This window comes from Coturnix japonica, chromosome Z, assembly GCF_001577835.2.
Source record: "Coturnix japonica isolate 7356 chromosome Z, Coturnix japonica 2.1, whole genome shotgun sequence".
Lineage (NCBI taxonomy): Eukaryota > Metazoa > Chordata > Aves > Galliformes > Phasianidae > Coturnix > Coturnix japonica.
This window is the reverse complement of record NC_029547.1, coordinates 37,591,612-37,608,753: the sequence shown is the minus strand read 5'-3', so window position 1 is coordinate 37,608,753 and position 17,142 is coordinate 37,591,612. Positions and strand designations below refer to the sequence as shown.

The 17,142-nt window shown below is 42.1% G+C and overlaps 1 protein-coding gene across 1 annotated transcript; it reads right to left on the bottom strand.

Annotated features, from left to right (window-relative positions):
* Nucleotides 1-7,761: 7,761 nt before the first annotated feature.
* CTSL (cathepsin L) lies at nucleotides 7,762-13,441 on the bottom strand. The gene is made up of 8 exons (XM_015849318.1): nucleotides 13,309-13,441; nucleotides 12,608-12,743; nucleotides 12,134-12,256; nucleotides 11,892-12,047; nucleotides 11,328-11,552; nucleotides 9,622-9,790; nucleotides 9,198-9,315; nucleotides 7,762-8,182 (listed from the first exon to the last, which is right to left on the bottom strand). Exons 2-8 carry the CDS (start codon nucleotides 12,731-12,733, stop codon nucleotides 8,083-8,085), a joined length of 1,017 nt encoding a protein of 338 aa, XP_015704804.1. The 5' UTR covers nucleotides 12,734-12,743; nucleotides 13,309-13,441; the 3' UTR covers nucleotides 7,762-8,082.
* Between the last annotated feature and the right edge of the window lie 3,701 nt (nucleotides 13,442-17,142).

Below are 17,142 nucleotides of genomic sequence, written 5' to 3'. Positions count from 1 at the left end.
CACTGGAATCATACCTATTCTCCATTTATCCATAGTCCACTGCAACAGAAGGTAAGTTATTGCACCAAAGTCATTGATGCACCTCCATTTTACTTTACTTCGAAAGTTTCTCATTTCAGGTTTACACTTGCCCTTTTGTACACCTTACCATTCCTAGCCATCTCTACTGGTGCCCTACTGCCAGGTCTCCAATTGACACTTCCAAAGGAGATATGGAATCAGCTCTGTGACTAGCAAGCATTCACTGAGCAATGATAGGGAAAAAAAAAATCTCAATTAAATGAAATATGTAATTATGTTAAGAAAAAAGAGAGTAAAACCAGACATTTAGGTCACTTCAAGTGCAAGGCACACTGATTCATTTATTACCCCTGTCTCCAACAGCTTTTATCAGATGGACATTTCTTTTGATCATCTTGTCTTAAGCAACTCCTGCCCCATCTGCTCATTTCCTGCTCCATGTCCCCAGCCATGCTCAGGTGAGGTTTGATTAGGAACTCACTGTGAACTACATTAGGACATGGACAGAAGTTAAAAATACCCCTGGCAAGAAATCCCTGTGGTTATTTTTAAACTTACAAGTATTCTCTATTACTCATAGAGAAGTCTCGTGTTGAATAAATGCAGGTGTAAAATTATACAGAATGGATATTTACTTGCAGGCATTGTTATCACAGAGGTGTGGTTATGATTTCAGTGCTGCCTCAGTACTCTTTCTACAGGTCTTTATCTACTTTTCTGTAAAGCTGTAGCAGTGACACCTGCCTAAGATCAGCGCGTATTTGTACTTGTACTCAGCATGTACTTATTACTCTGCCCTTTGTTACTCGTTTACTGAATATCTGCTATCAACAACAAAATACTGCAACACTTAAATCCTGAAGAATGAAGTGGAAGTAGAAAAAGCTGAGAGGGTGTAGGTGACAGCCACAGCAATTATATCACAGAGCATGTAGTTGTGTACTCTGAGTATGAGAGCTAGTGCACACTGTATGTATATACATGTATATGTATATATTTACATGTATATGTAGTGTCTTTCTCTCTTCCCCTCCCATCTTCATATCTATACACCTGTAGCAGGTGAATTCAGCATTATATTGAAAAATCCTGTTGCACTTCTAAAACAGGAAATCTAAACACAAGCATATTTGTGGTTTATCTCAGATGTTTGCAATACCTGTGCCAAATCACAAGTGGGGTCACTGGTAACTGCCCTGTTTCCAAGGGCCAGAAAGGAGGACAGAGACTTGATAATCCTCTCAGTAACCACAGGGCCTCTATCCACTGCTTTTAGGGACATGCTGAAGTGAAGATCATGTTGTGGTTGGTATGTACACTGTGTTACTGTGTGAACTGTTTGACCACTGTCAGCATACTGAAATGTTTCAGGTATTCAGTGCCCTACCCTCAGTGTAAATGCATCTGAACTGCCTGACTCCATAGCAAATCTGCATTCAATCCTAGGCACCCTTCAGTGCAGAGCCCAGTACTGTGTGCCTGATATTTCAAAAAGTTGCAGTTCTGACAGCTGCTGATGCTCAGAAAACACAGCTCACCACCTGCAGACAGATCAGTGTCTGCTCTGAACAGAAAGTAATCTCAGCTCAATAAGCAGCATGGGCTGCTTATTAAACACAGATTAGGTAAGCAGCAACTGGTTTCGTCAGATCCTGCTCTAACCTACATAACCTGAAAAGTTTTCTTATGTATTTACATGGCTTCTATTATGTGTGACAAAACCTTGCCTGGGGCAGAGCAGGGGAGAGGGAAAAGGGGAAGGGCACAGTTCTGGAGGCAATACAGCAGTGCTCTAGATAGGAGGTTCCAGCTTGCACCAGCTCACACCTCCAGGCCCCTTTTAATCCCCAAGTCAAGAGTTCGAAGTTTCCCCTCCTGGTGCCTGACCTGTTCAGGCTGTTCCCTCAGAGCTGTCTGGAACAAGCCTCAGGGTTGTGGTGCAGGGTTGTTACCTGCAAAGCCCTTGTGTTTGTTGAACCACAACTTCTTGTGGTCAGCTGTGTGAGGACAGCTGACAGGTGAGAAAATGATTCACAGTATTTCATTTTTTTAAGGATCTTGAAGTCAAATGTAGTGGTTGAGAGGTGAAAAAGAGAACACACCGGCAGCTGCCTCCAGAGCTGATGGAGCACAGGGAACCCAGCACCATTGGCGCTGACTGAGCTCAGGGTGAAGGCACTTTGCTTGTGGAAGAAGCTGGTGCTTTACATTATGCCTCAAAATGCACCAATTTCAGAATGTATTTTCAACTATCTCAGAAGTAAAATGAACTACCTACATTGGTTGGTATCCAAAAACAGAAGAAAACGCAGAGACCCCACTGCTAATAAACAAACGGTTGTTTTGCATGTTACTTGGACTGGGAATTAAACTTGCCTGAGTAGCCAGGCACAGAGAAAAGCAGCAGCCTCGTGACTAAAATCACAAGGCTGGGGGTTAGAAACAGATCTGGGCTGGCATGGGTCCAGCAGACTGCTGCCTCAGCATGCACAGCAGAACAGTGACTGCAGGCCCACAGCAGCAGCACAGCCCGTCTCAGTCACTAGAGGTATCCTAGCACCCACCCGAGAAAGCAAGAGAGCTGAAATGGGAATGCTGCTTGAAACAGGGCTTTGAGCATTTACATCAAGAGTCTGGTTTTCATTCTGTTTTCTACACAGCATACATGCAGGAAGTTATTTTGCTTTTTAACAAAGCCAACTGATATTTCTAGGAAAATCAGGCAAAAATTATTATCATGTGTAAAATGGAAGCAGTGTATCTCAGGATAATTACAAGGAACAGTTAGGACTTTAGTTTAACTAAACTGGGTTACCCAGTTGGCTCATAAAGAAAAAAAGAGTGATTGGTGAATGTAGACCAGAAGTGAAAGATAACCAAAGGAAAGATGACAAAGTTGTGAAAACCTGCAGGAATTCAAAGTATCTGTTTTCCATACACACTTGGGATCTATGTATCAGGAGGCTTAAATGTGAGTAAAAATAAACACACTAACAGAGAGCCTTCATACTAACAGCCATCAATAGGAACAGGAGCTCACATACTGTGAGGAGACAACACCTACTGCTCCATGCCATCATGGACAGTGCTCACACACTACACTCATTTCCACTGGAATTGCTTTTTAGCTTTTGTTCCTTGTTTGCTGCAGATACAGATCTGATTTTTAGCAAATGTGACAACAAAGATCTAAACCAAGCTTGTATTTGGATTATGTATGATTTCACTGAGCTGATTTTAACACTTGATGGAGCATAATAGATTGGTATTCATGCTGGGATCCACCCTGCAGAGTTGCTCCCAGTCAGCTCAGCAATTCACATTGTGGTTTTGCAGGATCCTGTTCATCAGAAGCCAAGTGGTCTCTGATGGCAGCTTTTCTAGTTCTGACCATGACTGTCGAATGAGGCCATTCAATGAGCTCTCTTGCAGAGCATGTTGGCCAGGACAGCAAAATACTCACAGGCTGGTAAGGGGAGCCTGATCCAAACACTCTTGTCAGCTGCTGTACAGGTTGCCTGCTGGATATTTTATCACTTCTGAGGAGAGGCTTCCATGAGGAGATAATTCCCCTGCTCGCTACAGGAGATGCGGACTATGCTGAGGCAGAGCCCAGGCATGACTACTCGCTACACCCCAATGGCTCCCGCCAGCATTACAATGCACTGTCAGCAAATGCCTGGGAAGGAAGAAGCCAGCTTGTCCCCACACCCATCACCTGCAGCACAGCAGTAGTCACTGCCACGTGCCCCAGAAGTATCACCCAGTACAGGCAGGCCGGGTGCCTGCCAGGTGACACATTGTGCTTCCTGTTGTGAGGGCTTCCTGTTTTGTCCCTGCATGGACAATTTTCTTCCTCTTTTAACAAAATAGCACAATTTTGCTTTCTAACTTAGGGAGATAAAAAGAATACTGGCTGCTCAATGAAAAGAAACTAGGGAAGACATGTGAAGGAAAAAGGGCCAGGCAGACAAAAGTAGGCCTGGGATTAAAAGTTTAGTGAAAGACAAACTGTATGCTTACCTTTTGGCTCTGCTGAAGTAAGAATGGGAAAAAGTAAAGCAAGAATTCTTTAAGACTAACAAACAGCTGCTAATCAGCTGCACAACCTCTAGCAGGCAGATTACTTTTGGCTTTTTCCTCTCCCATCCTTCAGCTGCATGTCTGTTACTTCAGATTAGAAGATCGGGGAGAAGAGGGATTCCCTTGCTTTTGGATTTACAGAGTACCTAGTAAATGGGAATATAAAGTTTCTTGGATGCATGTAGATACTGCAACTGAAATTACATTCCACAGTGATCCCTAACAGATTTCCAATGACCACAAGTGTGCTTCTTAAATGCTCTGTTACTCTGAGAGAGATATGAGGTGGGAACCAGAACTATGGCTCCACGTCTTAAAATGCACACTGATATTTCTAGATATCTATTTCCAGTATCATTTTATTGAGAAAAGCTATCAGGTTGCACTAAGAAGTAGCTTTGGGGTCTCCTGGAAAAGGTGAGAATGATAGATGAATAAAACAAAGAATCTGCATATTAAAAATAAGCCACTGTGGTTTTTATGTAAATGTCTGTCATCTTGGTTTCCTTGGACCTCGACTCACTAAAATTAATAGCAACTCTTCAACAGGCATGTGCATGGTGAAAATAAGTAGTACTGCATAAATCAATTTTCAAGATCACTGGAAAATGAATATTTATGTAAATCAGTGTGACAAGAAAAGAAATAAAGCACAGTCAAGTTCCCTGTAAACACAAGTGAAGATTCATCCTCTGAGACCCCTAAAATAACAGAATTAACACATCCATGGATCTTTAGCAAATGGACAAACCTCATCCTCCTCAAAGCTCACAGTCTGTATGCAGAAAAACCTTATCAAATGTCATCAAGGTTCATTTTTGTGAATGGGATTTTTCTGGAAGGAATTTTGTGTCTGATTGTATCCTTCCTTCCACATGCTCTAAGTATCCCTGCACTCACCTGAAATGTCAATAATGATTTCAAGATTCAACAGCGTGGAATGAAAACTAATATTTTGTCATGGCAGTCCTTAAATACATTTAGAAATTTTCTTTCCTGCATACTTTTCAATAGGAGGATAGTAGGCTTATTTAACAACACTGTAAATTTTCATAAATTGATAAAACATCTGCAGTGAAGAAAACCAACACACATTAAAGTAAAATAAAGTTCAGTTTTGCTTAACATTCACAGATAGGATAAGAAAATGACTACTGTTTAAGAGAAAAGGAACACATTCTTTCATGATGGTGAAATCAGTTTCTCATTGAAATTCAAAGAATGACTGCTTTGTGTACAAGAGGAATAATTTCATTTCATGGCTTTCCTTGCCTTACAAATATTTCTGTTTAGAATCCTATAACCACCCACAAAGAAATACAGTCATTCACCAGACAAACTGGAGATGTTTTCATTTTGAGACCTCTAGGACAAACCTGATCAAAGAAGCACCAGCACGCAGAAACCCAGTGCAAACTCCATTTTCTTCCCAAATTTGATTAAAACAGTTCATTTTCATGATGAAGATGAAGGCAAACAATGATGGCAGTGTAATCATTGTACAGAACATCTATCATGCATGTAGCATAGTACTCAAATCATGCATTTAGATATGCATTATATAAGACTCCATTAGCAGCACCAGTAGCTCCAGTGCAGACAGAGCTTAATCAGAATAGTCTAGTCAGGACATTTTAATGGTAAGGAGTGCACTAGAATCTTTTAAACTAATACGCTTTGTGGAAAAATGCAACTCTGGTTATCAACAGAAGTATAATTCAAAAAAATTCTTCAAAAATTTTGGAAACAAGTATGTAGGAACATAGACATCAAGAGCTTTAATAGCCCATAACATTTCTGGAGACAACTCAGGAGCTTTGTGTGTGTGCACGTAACACATTTGCTTTGCCTTTAGAAAGGAAAAACTCTAGAGAGATGCACCACTCTCCCCAGCAAGGAACATATACCCACTAGCTACTTTGTTATAGTGCTTCTACAGTAAACAATACAATTCTTCAGAAAATAAAGCAAACACAGCGGAATCAGGAAAACAGATTTGAAACAATTCTTGAAGTGCAACAGGTTTCAATTTCTACCACTGGGCTTACTTGCAACTGACACAAATTTTATCGTTTACACTATTGCATAAGGAAACCTAGGCTGAGGATTTTACTTAAGATGTCTGTGTAAATATCCAGTTATCTGCATGACTTATTTTACCCTGTCAGCTTTGTGATAATTCCATTCAGAAGGGAGGATGTTCAGCCAGAAGTAAGCAAGATTTAGTGCATACTAATAGCTGTCTTATCATGTGGGTTTTCTTTTTAAGTCATAGGCTGATGCCTCTTTTGTGAACTACATTCCCATTTATTTGTATATGGCTTCAGAAAGTTACTTCCTCTTCTTTTCCTTTCTGTTCATAAACAACATCTTGTTTTCCCAGCAGCTTTTAGTAACCTTGGCTTTTACAATTAAATACCTTTCATCTTCTTTTACAGCTCAAGTACTAGCAGGCTTTGTGTTGAGCTCACGCTGCACTTGGTATTCTATCTTATCTGAAGAAAGGCAGAAAATTAGTAATACCTTATATTCAGCACTGAAGTGCTGAGAGACAGGTTTCTGTCCACTCAGTTCTAGGGATGCAAGAATGAAAATCAGCTAATGCATTTGGAGCTTATGAAGTCAGTTTCCTGGCATCTTGAATATAGACTGCTGACATTTGACATTTTCTTCCAAGCATAATCTCCTTATGGGCACCACCACTTGCTCTCCCTCCCCTTTGTTTCCCACATAACTTCCACCAAGCAGTATGGATGCTCTCCCTAACAGGTTTAACAAGTCCACATAATAGCTCAATCCCAACCAGCGCTTCTGGTCTGTAGCTTATTAATAGCCACTGAGGGAGGCTCTTCTTTAGAAAAAAAAAAAAGTTTGCAAGGACATTCAGGTTGAAAGAAGTCATCTGTAAATAGCACATGAACACACAGCTGAAGAGCAATGAAGTTTTAGTTATTCTGTATTTCTGAATTTAGCTTTTTGTCCCTCTCCTCCTCCAAGAAAACTTAGGAACTGCTACCTTAAAACTTCCTCCACAATAAGGAAATTCTGCTACCACAACTTTAAGTGTTCCCTTGTGTACAAGCAGGAGAAGCTAACTAGGGTCTAATTAAGTTTATACAGGAAGAGTTCATCTCCCCCACCCTTATTTCCCTAACTAGAGCTGGGGCAGAAAGGAACAAGCTTTCTCACTGAATGTTTGCTTTGGATCTTCTTGTTTTACCCTCTTCTTGTTTATCACAATCACAAAGAGAGCAAGGCTCTAAATTAAGTTCATATGAGGTAGTATGAGGAAAGACTGGGGTTAGAAATATGGTATTCTGGATAAGGAATAAAGTTATAAAGTAGTAAGAGCCATAATATTGCCCCTGGGTCACAGGGCAACAACAACATTTTATTACGATATTCCAGATTAACAAGAAGTTTCAAAGAATGAGCATCTATTTCAGTCATTTCTGCTTTTTCCAGTGAAGGTATTTTTCTTCTTTCTATTACAACTGTATCAAATACTACACTCCAGTTTATAAGAGCTGTTCATCATCCTCAAGTACAGGTGCATTTATGTAACAGATAAGACAGATTTTCATTAGCAGTACTATGTAGGATGCCTAAATGATGAGCTCCAAGTGGAAAGAGAGACCAAAAGCCAGTCATCTGTACACACTAAATTAAGTGTTTATTTAAAAAGTAAACCTTTGAGCACATTTCTAATTTTTTTTAAAAAAGGAAAAAAATATATAGAAGAATCTATTAGATTAAGCAGCTAAAAGCCAGCAATATTACAAGCTGTTTACATACCAACATTCACATTAATTTAAAATAAGTGGCATGTCACCAACATGTAAAACAGACTTCAAGAGATTTAAAAAAAAAAAAAAATTAAGTTGACTTTTGAAGAATACAGGTCTACCAGCTGTGTGAACGTGTGTTTGGTCATTCAGTTTATTATCCCCTTTTGCGATGAAATGTTCAGTCCTCAAATTATACAAGCGGATAACTAGCCGCTGTTGCTATTCCACAGTGGTTCTTCCTGTCTTTGGCCATGTAGATATATCCTTTGTCACCCCACTTCTCACCCCAGCTGTAATCAGAAATAAAAGGTTTATTTTCATATAAACATATAAAATTTTCACACTATATATTAGTGTGCCCTGGTGGCGCAGTGGTAGGAATGCCGCTTGCAACACTGGAGGCCCGGGTTCAAATCCCCCCTGTGGCGCGAGTGGTAGAAGTGCCGCTCTGCTACACAGGAGGCTTGAATCCCGGGGGTTGGACTCTATGATCTCTAAGGTCCCTTCCAGCTCGCACAAGACTGTGATACTGTGATATTCCAATAGACTTCTTTACTATTCCTCCATGAAGCATTTAAACTAAGAACTACCTTCCATATTCACAGGAAATTGTGAACAGATGTATGTNGACCAAAAAAAAACAAAAAAAACCACCAAGTAGTGCAGCTGTACACTGAGGTCTCTGCCTCACAAGAGGACAATTCAGGACTACTGGTACTGGAGCTCAGACAATGCTCCCAGCCAGTTTTAAGGGAGGATCCAAGACATCAGGGAGCAAGAGGGTGGTGTCCTGCTAATGCTGATAGCATGAGACTAACTCATGTGATATGCCCTTTAGCATTAAATTGTTTTGTTGTTTTTTTTTTTTTTTTTTTTTCCCCTTCCAGCCCAGGAGGGTAACTACATTCTGAAAATTCAAATGTTACCCTCTTTCACACAAGTGAGTAGCCCCACTACTTCTGAAAATTCATGGTCCTCTACTGCCATAACCTGTTCTTCCTCCTGCTCTCCTATACACTACCACTTCAGTGCATCTACTCTCTGCATGAGCTAATCTTTCACCAAGCTCCCTTGATCCCTTAAATTAGCTGAAAAGGCAGAGGAATGCAATTGCTGCTCACAGCCTACTTTACTAGCAAGTCAGCAGCCAAAGCTGGCTTTTAACTCCCATCATGCAGAACCCCAAGAACAGACTCCATATTTTCCATATGTAGATTTCTTTTGCCGTCTCATACCCCCCAGCCAAAAGGCAAGTCACCCTCCTTCCTCCCACGAAGAATACAACAGACACAGGAAAAGTCTTACCTGTTCTTAACAATCCAGTATTTCTTTCCATCTACATCTTCACCTTCAAAACCATAACCTACAACCAGCACACCGTGGTCCAAGTCTTCGCTACTACAGTCTGGTTCATAGTAGATACCTGAGGAAATATGAGATCACATATGAACAAATTCCCTTACAAGAATCTTTGTGTTCAAAATTGCGTTGATTAGCTCAAGAAGCTGTGCAAAGAGGGGAGTGCTAAGTGAAATGTATCACTGGGAGAAAGTAAGCAGCAAGCATAAGCATATATAAGAGAAGCACAGTGTGGGAATCTGGGCTAGGATTAAAAGGAATCATATGTCCTACTTCATAAACTCAAAATTTTTTGCACTTATTAAACTGAAGAGCAAGTGATTACCGAGTACTCAAGTTCTCTTCATGCAGGTTACTAACAAATCCCCACCTGACTGATAAAACTGGAATGAAGAGTGGCCTGCATCAATAGCAACAGACACTGGACCCACAGCTGCTACTGCTTTCATGAGAGCTCTTTCATGTCCTTGAGGGATGTCAACAAAGCCAGTATCATTAGCAGCATTGTACTCTGCCTTGTAGCGACAGTCTTCATCATCCTGAATTAAAATAAATTAAAAAAACAAAAACAAAAAAAACCTAGTTACTACATTGTTTTCTACTTTACACACAGGTGAGCATAAGAACTACCAGACATACCACAAGTTCACTGCATTGAAAGCAAGAATTAGAAGGACCTAGTTGTTTCTGGTATGCTTTCAAAGTGTTCCCAACAAAAGAAACTGCTTTAGAGTTATTCAGAGATGCTGAAAAAGGAGGGAAAAAAAACCACATAGAGCTGAGAAGCCTAAAATGAAAGGTTTACTGGAATGCAGAACACCTTCACATCTAGGAAAACTGCATTCTCTAGTAAGGAAGACAAATTTCTTTTCTGAGAAAACAATGTCCAAAATGCATTAGTAGGCTAAGAAAGAGAGCCAAGTATTCATTAATTACAAAGCAGTCCAGAAGCTGCTAACTGAGCAAGCACTTAAATCCACAGTCTGTCAGTCTTAAAAACCAATAAGAGTGACTTGGAAATCACTCATTTTTAATGTATGAGCTTACAGTATTCCTGTATTTTGTGCTTCTTTTTTCTTCACACACAGTGAAGCCTAAACTGTGTGGGCATTTGTTTCAGGAAAGGGATCAAGTCGGGACATCTGGCAATTTGATATAAAAAACAAGTGTGATTGATACTAGAACTTAAGTTGGCCCATGTTCTTTTCTTTGGAAGACATGTACCTCAGTTGCTTACTTCTCATACTCAGCAAGTTAGCACTTCCTATAAACAACCAGAATTGCTGGAAGAGCCAAGTTTAAAAAAGAACAACGACAAAGAAAAACAAAACAGGATACAGGCAGATAAGAATCCAAATCCTTCAGTGTTATTCACAGTGAATGCCACTGCTACTGCACATCCATCCAGTCAATAGAAGACAAGCTGCAAGGAAAGTCCCTAGTGAGCAGCAGAACTCAAAGTAGTAAAAGCCCAAACATTACAACTTACGTGACACTGCCTTTTTGTCCTCCCATGCCTGTTAAGCTTTTGGTAAATCATTAGAAGTATTTTAGAAATCTGCTCATTACCTGCATTTATGCAGATTTAGTTCAAAGGCAGAATATAAGACATAGTCAAATCTGAGAAAATCCACACCAGCTGCAAGAATTACTTGGTCTACAGGAAACAGCTTAGTTATGAGAAGCAGAATTGAATCCCTAGGACTAACCAGCAGTTTTGACAAGAACCAAGTCCTGGTTTGGGGTGTCATCAAAGATAAGGCATCTGACAGGAAGGAAGCAATAACAAGATTTGTTTAGTTTTTCCAAATGGTCTGGTAAGATTTGATGAGTTTTAAGGTCTTTTTTAACCTGAGCATTTGATTCCATGATTTTGACTCCCAAAGATCAGTGCAGTATGTGACTGCCACAGAACCTGGGGCAAGCAGCCAACCAATTTCTTTAGAATGATGTGAGAGGAAAAGCAAATGTACTGATGGCTATTTAGCCTTTATCCTTCCTAGGTAGGAGTTTCTTAACACTTATAGTTCACACAAAAGATGCTGTATCTGCAGCATGTTCAGCTAGAACATTTACCTTTGCAGTGTATGGGTAGGATTCTTCCGAATCAATTCCCCCATTATCTTGTACATACTGGAAAGCCTGGTCCATGAGACCACCATTGCAGCCTTGATTTCCTTCTGGGCGGGAGCAGTCCACAAGATTCTGTTCACTGAGTGAAACAAGTTTTCCAGTTTTTCTGAAGTGCTGTCCTTCAAGAGCTCCTGTTGTACTGAAAGCCCAGCAAGAGCCACATTGACCCTGAAAGAAAGACGCAAAATCACAAGTTGCTACATTGGATATATTATGCAATTACAGTTCCCATACTATTTATCTAAGCATTAGAAAAGCAAAAGCCTGAAGACCAACTTCAGTTTCATGATTCTACTATGTTCAAGTAGAGACACTGTTTCAGTTTTCTGAGATTTAGCACAGAATGACTCCTTAATAAACCTAATGGGGTACAGAATTTTACTAAAATGGAACTTCATTCAGCATGCTTGTCCCCAAGTTCATCAAACAACTTAACAGCATCTCTCCTCTATGTACATGGAGGCAGCATTCAGGAAAACTAGACAAAAGTCCACCAACATAGAATACCTGGTCTTTAACAGGAGTTACATATCCCTTCTCTCTCCAGTCCACAGATCGTGGTGCTTCAAGGAAGCTGGGCTCAAGAAACTGGGATCCTTTGTACTTCCTTTCTGACTTCTTGTGTATATAGCCATTCATCAGCTGTCTGAACTCCTCTGTTGTCTACAGAAAATTCAAGACATGAAGTCACCATCTACTATACTATACACTTCTGTTTAGAATTGCATGTTTCATGCTTATGTACATACCATGTCACCAAACTGATTCATCCCTAACTTATAGCTATGTTTTCCTAATGAGTGATCCAGGTTATGGAGTTCAATCATTTTCAGATTCTTCTCCCACACCACTCTCCTCCAGCTTTCCTCTCTCTGAGAAGTCAGAAAAAAAAAATTTCAAGGAGAAAGTTCAAAATTTCACTCAAGTGATAGCATGCTTTGTTACAGCTTGTATACTCAGGCAAACATAAACTCCTCTAGAGAGCTAGAACACTTCCAGAAACAGACACTTTGCCACTCTCATATGAAAAACAGTACAGCACAACTGAGCTGTTATACAAACAAAGCAAAAGGACCCAGGAAGAGAGACTTAATTCCACAAAGGCAAATCATGACCAGCATTAAAACAAAGCAGCCGTGACTCAGCTGATGGGGCCCAGCCGAGCATGCTCTGCATTTGCTGAGCCGAACACACATCTCAGGGGCCACCCAACAGGCACTCACCTCATGATAATCTTTACTGTGCCAGGACTTCCACAGCTGCCAGTGGCTGTCCAAATCGGGATCTAGTCTCGGTGCAGCAAAGGCCAGCCCCAAGCACAGGGACAGGATGGTCAGACACAAGTACATGTTGACAGATCTGCCGGAAATTGAGCAATGCCCATCGGACAAAACAATATGCACACAAGTCCTGTTGCCTCACAGCCTCTAAAGCTGAAATACCCGGCTTGAAACAAACCCGTTCACAGCAGAAGACTCGGTCTCCCCTCTTACTTTGCAAGAAGAAATTAACAAGATGGGCGTAGATCTCGAAGAGAGATCTCTTTGGACAGGAGAAGAAAGCACACAGCTCCTCCCCCAACCCCCTCTTCGAGCTTTAAAACCCGACCCTCACCACCCCGGCGCCCCCCCGGGCCAGGCGGGCTGCCAGGCTGAAGTCTCCGAGGCTCAGCCCTAGGGTGGGTCCTCGAGGCCACCTTGCGCCACCATATCACCTCGCTGGGCCTCGGAGCCCTCCGCTGCGGCCGTAAACAAGGTCGGGCGGAGCGGCCCAAAACCAGGGCCGGCGGCAGGGCGGCTTAGCGGGAGCCTCCCTAGGAATGGCGGCCTCATTCCTACGTGCCCGCGCCTGGAGAGGCAGGGGCCGGGAGGGCCCTCCGGGATACCACCATCGCGGGCGCCTACAACCTCTCCGCCGAGCTCACCTTGATAGACGCCGGAACAACCACCACTCACCCAGCACAGCAACGCTTAACCGGTGGTAGTACCACCGACCCCTTCTTTTATAGCCACCGCGGCCGTGCCCGCCCCACCGCGCCGATTGGCGGCAGCGCCGGCACTCGCCCCGCCCGCCCGCTCGGAACGGGCCGCGGCCGAGGTCGAGGTTCGCGTTGGGGGCCCCTCCAAGTGCCGTGGTCGGCTGCGGTCAGGCGGGGTCGGGCCGTGGAGCTGCGCGGAGAGCTCGCCGAAGCGGTGTGTCCGCCGCCCCGGGCACTGAAGTGGCGAGGTTGCCCGTCTCGGTGGGAACTGCCCGCCCTGGGGGTCCCAGAATGCACCGGCTGTTGCTTTAGGCCCGTTTGTATTTCGATGTGGAGGTACTGTCTAGTGAGAGAGAGCGGTGGAGTATCAAGCTGTTAGGAGTTCAGAGTAAAACTCGTAACTGGTAGAGCACAAGGCAACAAATCTGGAAAAGGAAAGGAAGAAAGGCCTGTTGTTTGAAACCGCAGAAACCCAAGTGTAGCCCCACTGATTGCTCCTGATCAGATCAAGCCGATGAGCATCCAGGGAGCCGTGTTGTCCCTTTGAAGTTTGTGCCTGTCGGGGCATAAACCAGGGCGCATGACTTCACTGGCTTTTCCCTTCTGCTTTGTTTTCCTTCGGACAGGTGCCTGCCTTGCTGTGGCCAGTTCCAGCCTGGGAACACTGCTGCTGCTTGCTGGAGGTTTCTGTACACTTGCTGCTGTGCACGGTTTTGTACCTGATCTGATGCCAGGCATGTGTGAGGAGCATCCTACTCACACCCAGATGTGCTGCAGCAGTTGCACTTACAGTAGTATGAGAAGCACTCCAAAGAATGCCCTCCCTCCCCCCCCTTTCCCTCCCTCCTCCCCCCCCCAACTTAATTTGTGAGAACTATTTTTTTCTTGCCTCTGGTCCTGATGTAGTAAGAATCAGGTATTTCACCCTGTTATAGAGATAGCACCTAGTAGTGTCTCCTGAAAAGTGGTTTGTGACACTGAGTGCTGTGGCACAAGTGAGATATTAAACCGTTTGCATGTGGACTTAGTGTGGGAGCAGACAGGCTTTGTTTTTTAACAGGGTGTTTGCCTCAATAAATAGAATAACTGTAGGAGCTATGCGAGGCTCTTCTGTAAAATCTTGTAAAGACAGCATTTCTGATTGCTTTCCCTTACAAACATGGAGTAAAATGCAGTGCTGTGAACTGTTGCACAACAGAGAAAAGGCAGAAATCACATGATAGGCATTTCTCCCTTCTTTGATGTCTCAAGACACAAAATGTGTCACAACACACAGGGACAAACAAAACATGTTTCCTTGACCAGATTATCATGGGGACAGTGTTTGGCCCTGGGAAGCCCCTCAGAGCCACACATTGAGAAGCTGAAGAAGTTGTCTTGTCTTTTCAGAGTAGTCATTACACACACAGAGAGAGAGAGGGAGGGGGAGAGAGTCATGAAGTGAAAATTCACCAACAGTAATGAACTTACCTTGCAAAACCTGTAAGAAAACAAGACATTTAAAAACGGAGCTGCTTACTTTAGCCAAAGGCTGCATACAAACACTCAGGGCCGACAGAATGGTTGTATGCATGCAGATATGCCACTTTGAGTAGGAAAACATGAGGTCTTTGTAAAAGAAACATTGAAAGGATTTCCTCAGAGTTGGAATGCAGCAAAAGCATTCTGGAAGCATCATGATTTTTTAGTAATTACTCGCTCATCATTTTTAGTTGTTTTGCAAAGATCAAATTTCAAGAGGTCTCTATGACTAAAGGTTCTGAAAGTTTATGTTTTGTTCTAAATTTCTGTGGTTTGTTACTGCTAGTAGCAAGCTGACCATATAGCCACCATATAAGCAATATTTTTGAAGGAAGAAAATGTGTGACATAATCTGCAACAGCATGCATTTGCACAAGATCTGTTAAGTGTACGAACATTTGAAAACCTCAATATCCTTGTGCTTTCTATTCAGATAAATATTTAAAATCTGTATTTTTAATTCCCAAACAACAGTTGTTATTGTTATCAAAGACTGGCCTTTCCTAAGGAAAATGTTCTATTTCCTTATTTGTAAGGAGAATTTAAAAGATGCATACTAAATAAGAATATACTTTTTTATTTTTCCAACTTGAAACTTTGCTCCATAGCTAACTTATGTGCAAATGATTCATGATAGTGAGATGACTTCATAGTTTGTGTAACTAATGGTGTTTTGTGGGGTTTGGGGGATGGGAGGATGTTTTTACTTCACAGCTCTTGGCTGATGTGTCCTGTGCAGTGAGAAATTTTCAGTCCTGTGTTTTTGTCTCTGCAACCGTGTCAGATACCAACTGAGCACTGAAAGGCTACTTTTAAGTTTCCAGTGAACTGTGGACAAGGGCTGCTTTTTTTAGAAGGGCAAGATGTTTAGCTGGCATGACAGGAGGTAAGTCAGAATTACAGTCTTGCGCCATAAATCACATGTGTGCTGTGATGCACTCTGGGATACACCAAGACAAACCAAAGCTTATCCAGATAACACTGTGTCCTGCCTCTGGGAGGTTACCATGTCACCAGCCAGTATGGGTTTACACAGCATGTATCTATTGTGCTGCCTTTTTCTTCGAGTCCTCTTAGTGCATGTTTGCAACACACAAAAATGCCAGATGTCATTTCCACTATGAAGCTCAGCTCACATTACAGGTTTCTTTAACTGCCTTATAGAGCAAATAACATCAGAGAATTTCTGGAAATTCTTGAAGAACATTAAATTTCAACTTGCTCTGAATCATTACTACTATGTGGACATATCAGTTTGCCACGTATTTCTGTAGGTTGTTCAACTACTTTCTCCATATTTTTTTTTTCCCCCTTCAAAAGCTAGATTCCTTTCTGCTCCTTCCAACTCTGCCATTAGTTTCATTGCTGCACATAGGTGAAAATACTCTCTCTCTGCCATCAGTACTCACCAAGTCATTCTGCCTCAACCATTTATTCATCCATGCCACACAGTTACTCACTGTGGCTTCTCACCAGATGAATCTTGAGGTCCCAAGTCTCTCTGCCCTCAATGAGAAGCAAACATACAGGAAGCCTGGAAGCCCAGGCTCAGAAAGGTAAGCAGATGGAAGGGAAATCTGCATGGCAATGGCAATGATCACATCTTGGCCATCACAACAGTGCCATTTAGAAACCTGTGATGGGAAACTGGCCTCCTGTGTCTCTGGCTCCTGTGCAAACAGCTCATGTTTGAGAGTTGTCCTCATTGTGAAGACCACCAGCCACACTGCAGAGGCTGTTGACAGCCTAAAACAAGTTAAATATGCCTTATTATACAGCTAATATATACTTTTATTTCCAGTGCTGCTCCCAAGCCATAGACAGTGCTGTCACATGTCAGTGCTTCCACAAGTCACCAGATGATAGAAGCTGTGTATTTCTCAATAGTCAAAAGATCTTGCATAGCGGTGTGCTGCCTTTATAGTTGGAGGTTTGAACTCAGCACTAATCTCCAGGGAAACTTCAACATGAAATTCAGCTGCAACTGCACATCCCATGCCTGAAGTACAGCCCTCACCATTTGCTATTTTGATTATTTGAAGTCAGAATTTCTAAAATTTGTTTTCTTCTTTGACATCTAATTTTGTCTTCATTATCTTGGTGCAAAAGAAAAGAGGAATGGGCTTACCTGTATTTGCTGGAAAAAGACCCAGAAATCGAAAAAACAAAGCTCTTCTGCAAAGGTAGTTGACCTGCAAAGCTGCAGGAGGTTGACAGAATATCAGAAACATCTGTTCAATGTGAACAAAATAAGCTGTG

Coding starts and splice junctions, on each gene's coding strand:
- CTSL (XM_015849318.1), bottom strand. CDS start 12,733: ATGTACTTGTGTCTGACCATCCTGTCCCTGTGCTTGGGGCTGGCCTTT. Junction 12,048..12,133: donor TGAATCAGTTTGGTGACATG/GTATGTACATAA, acceptor AATTTTCTGTAG/ACAACAGAGGAGTTCAGACA. Junction 11,553..11,891: donor TAACTCCTGTTAAAGACCAG/GTATTCTATGTT, acceptor TCTTTCTTTCAG/GGTCAATGTGGCTCTTGCTG.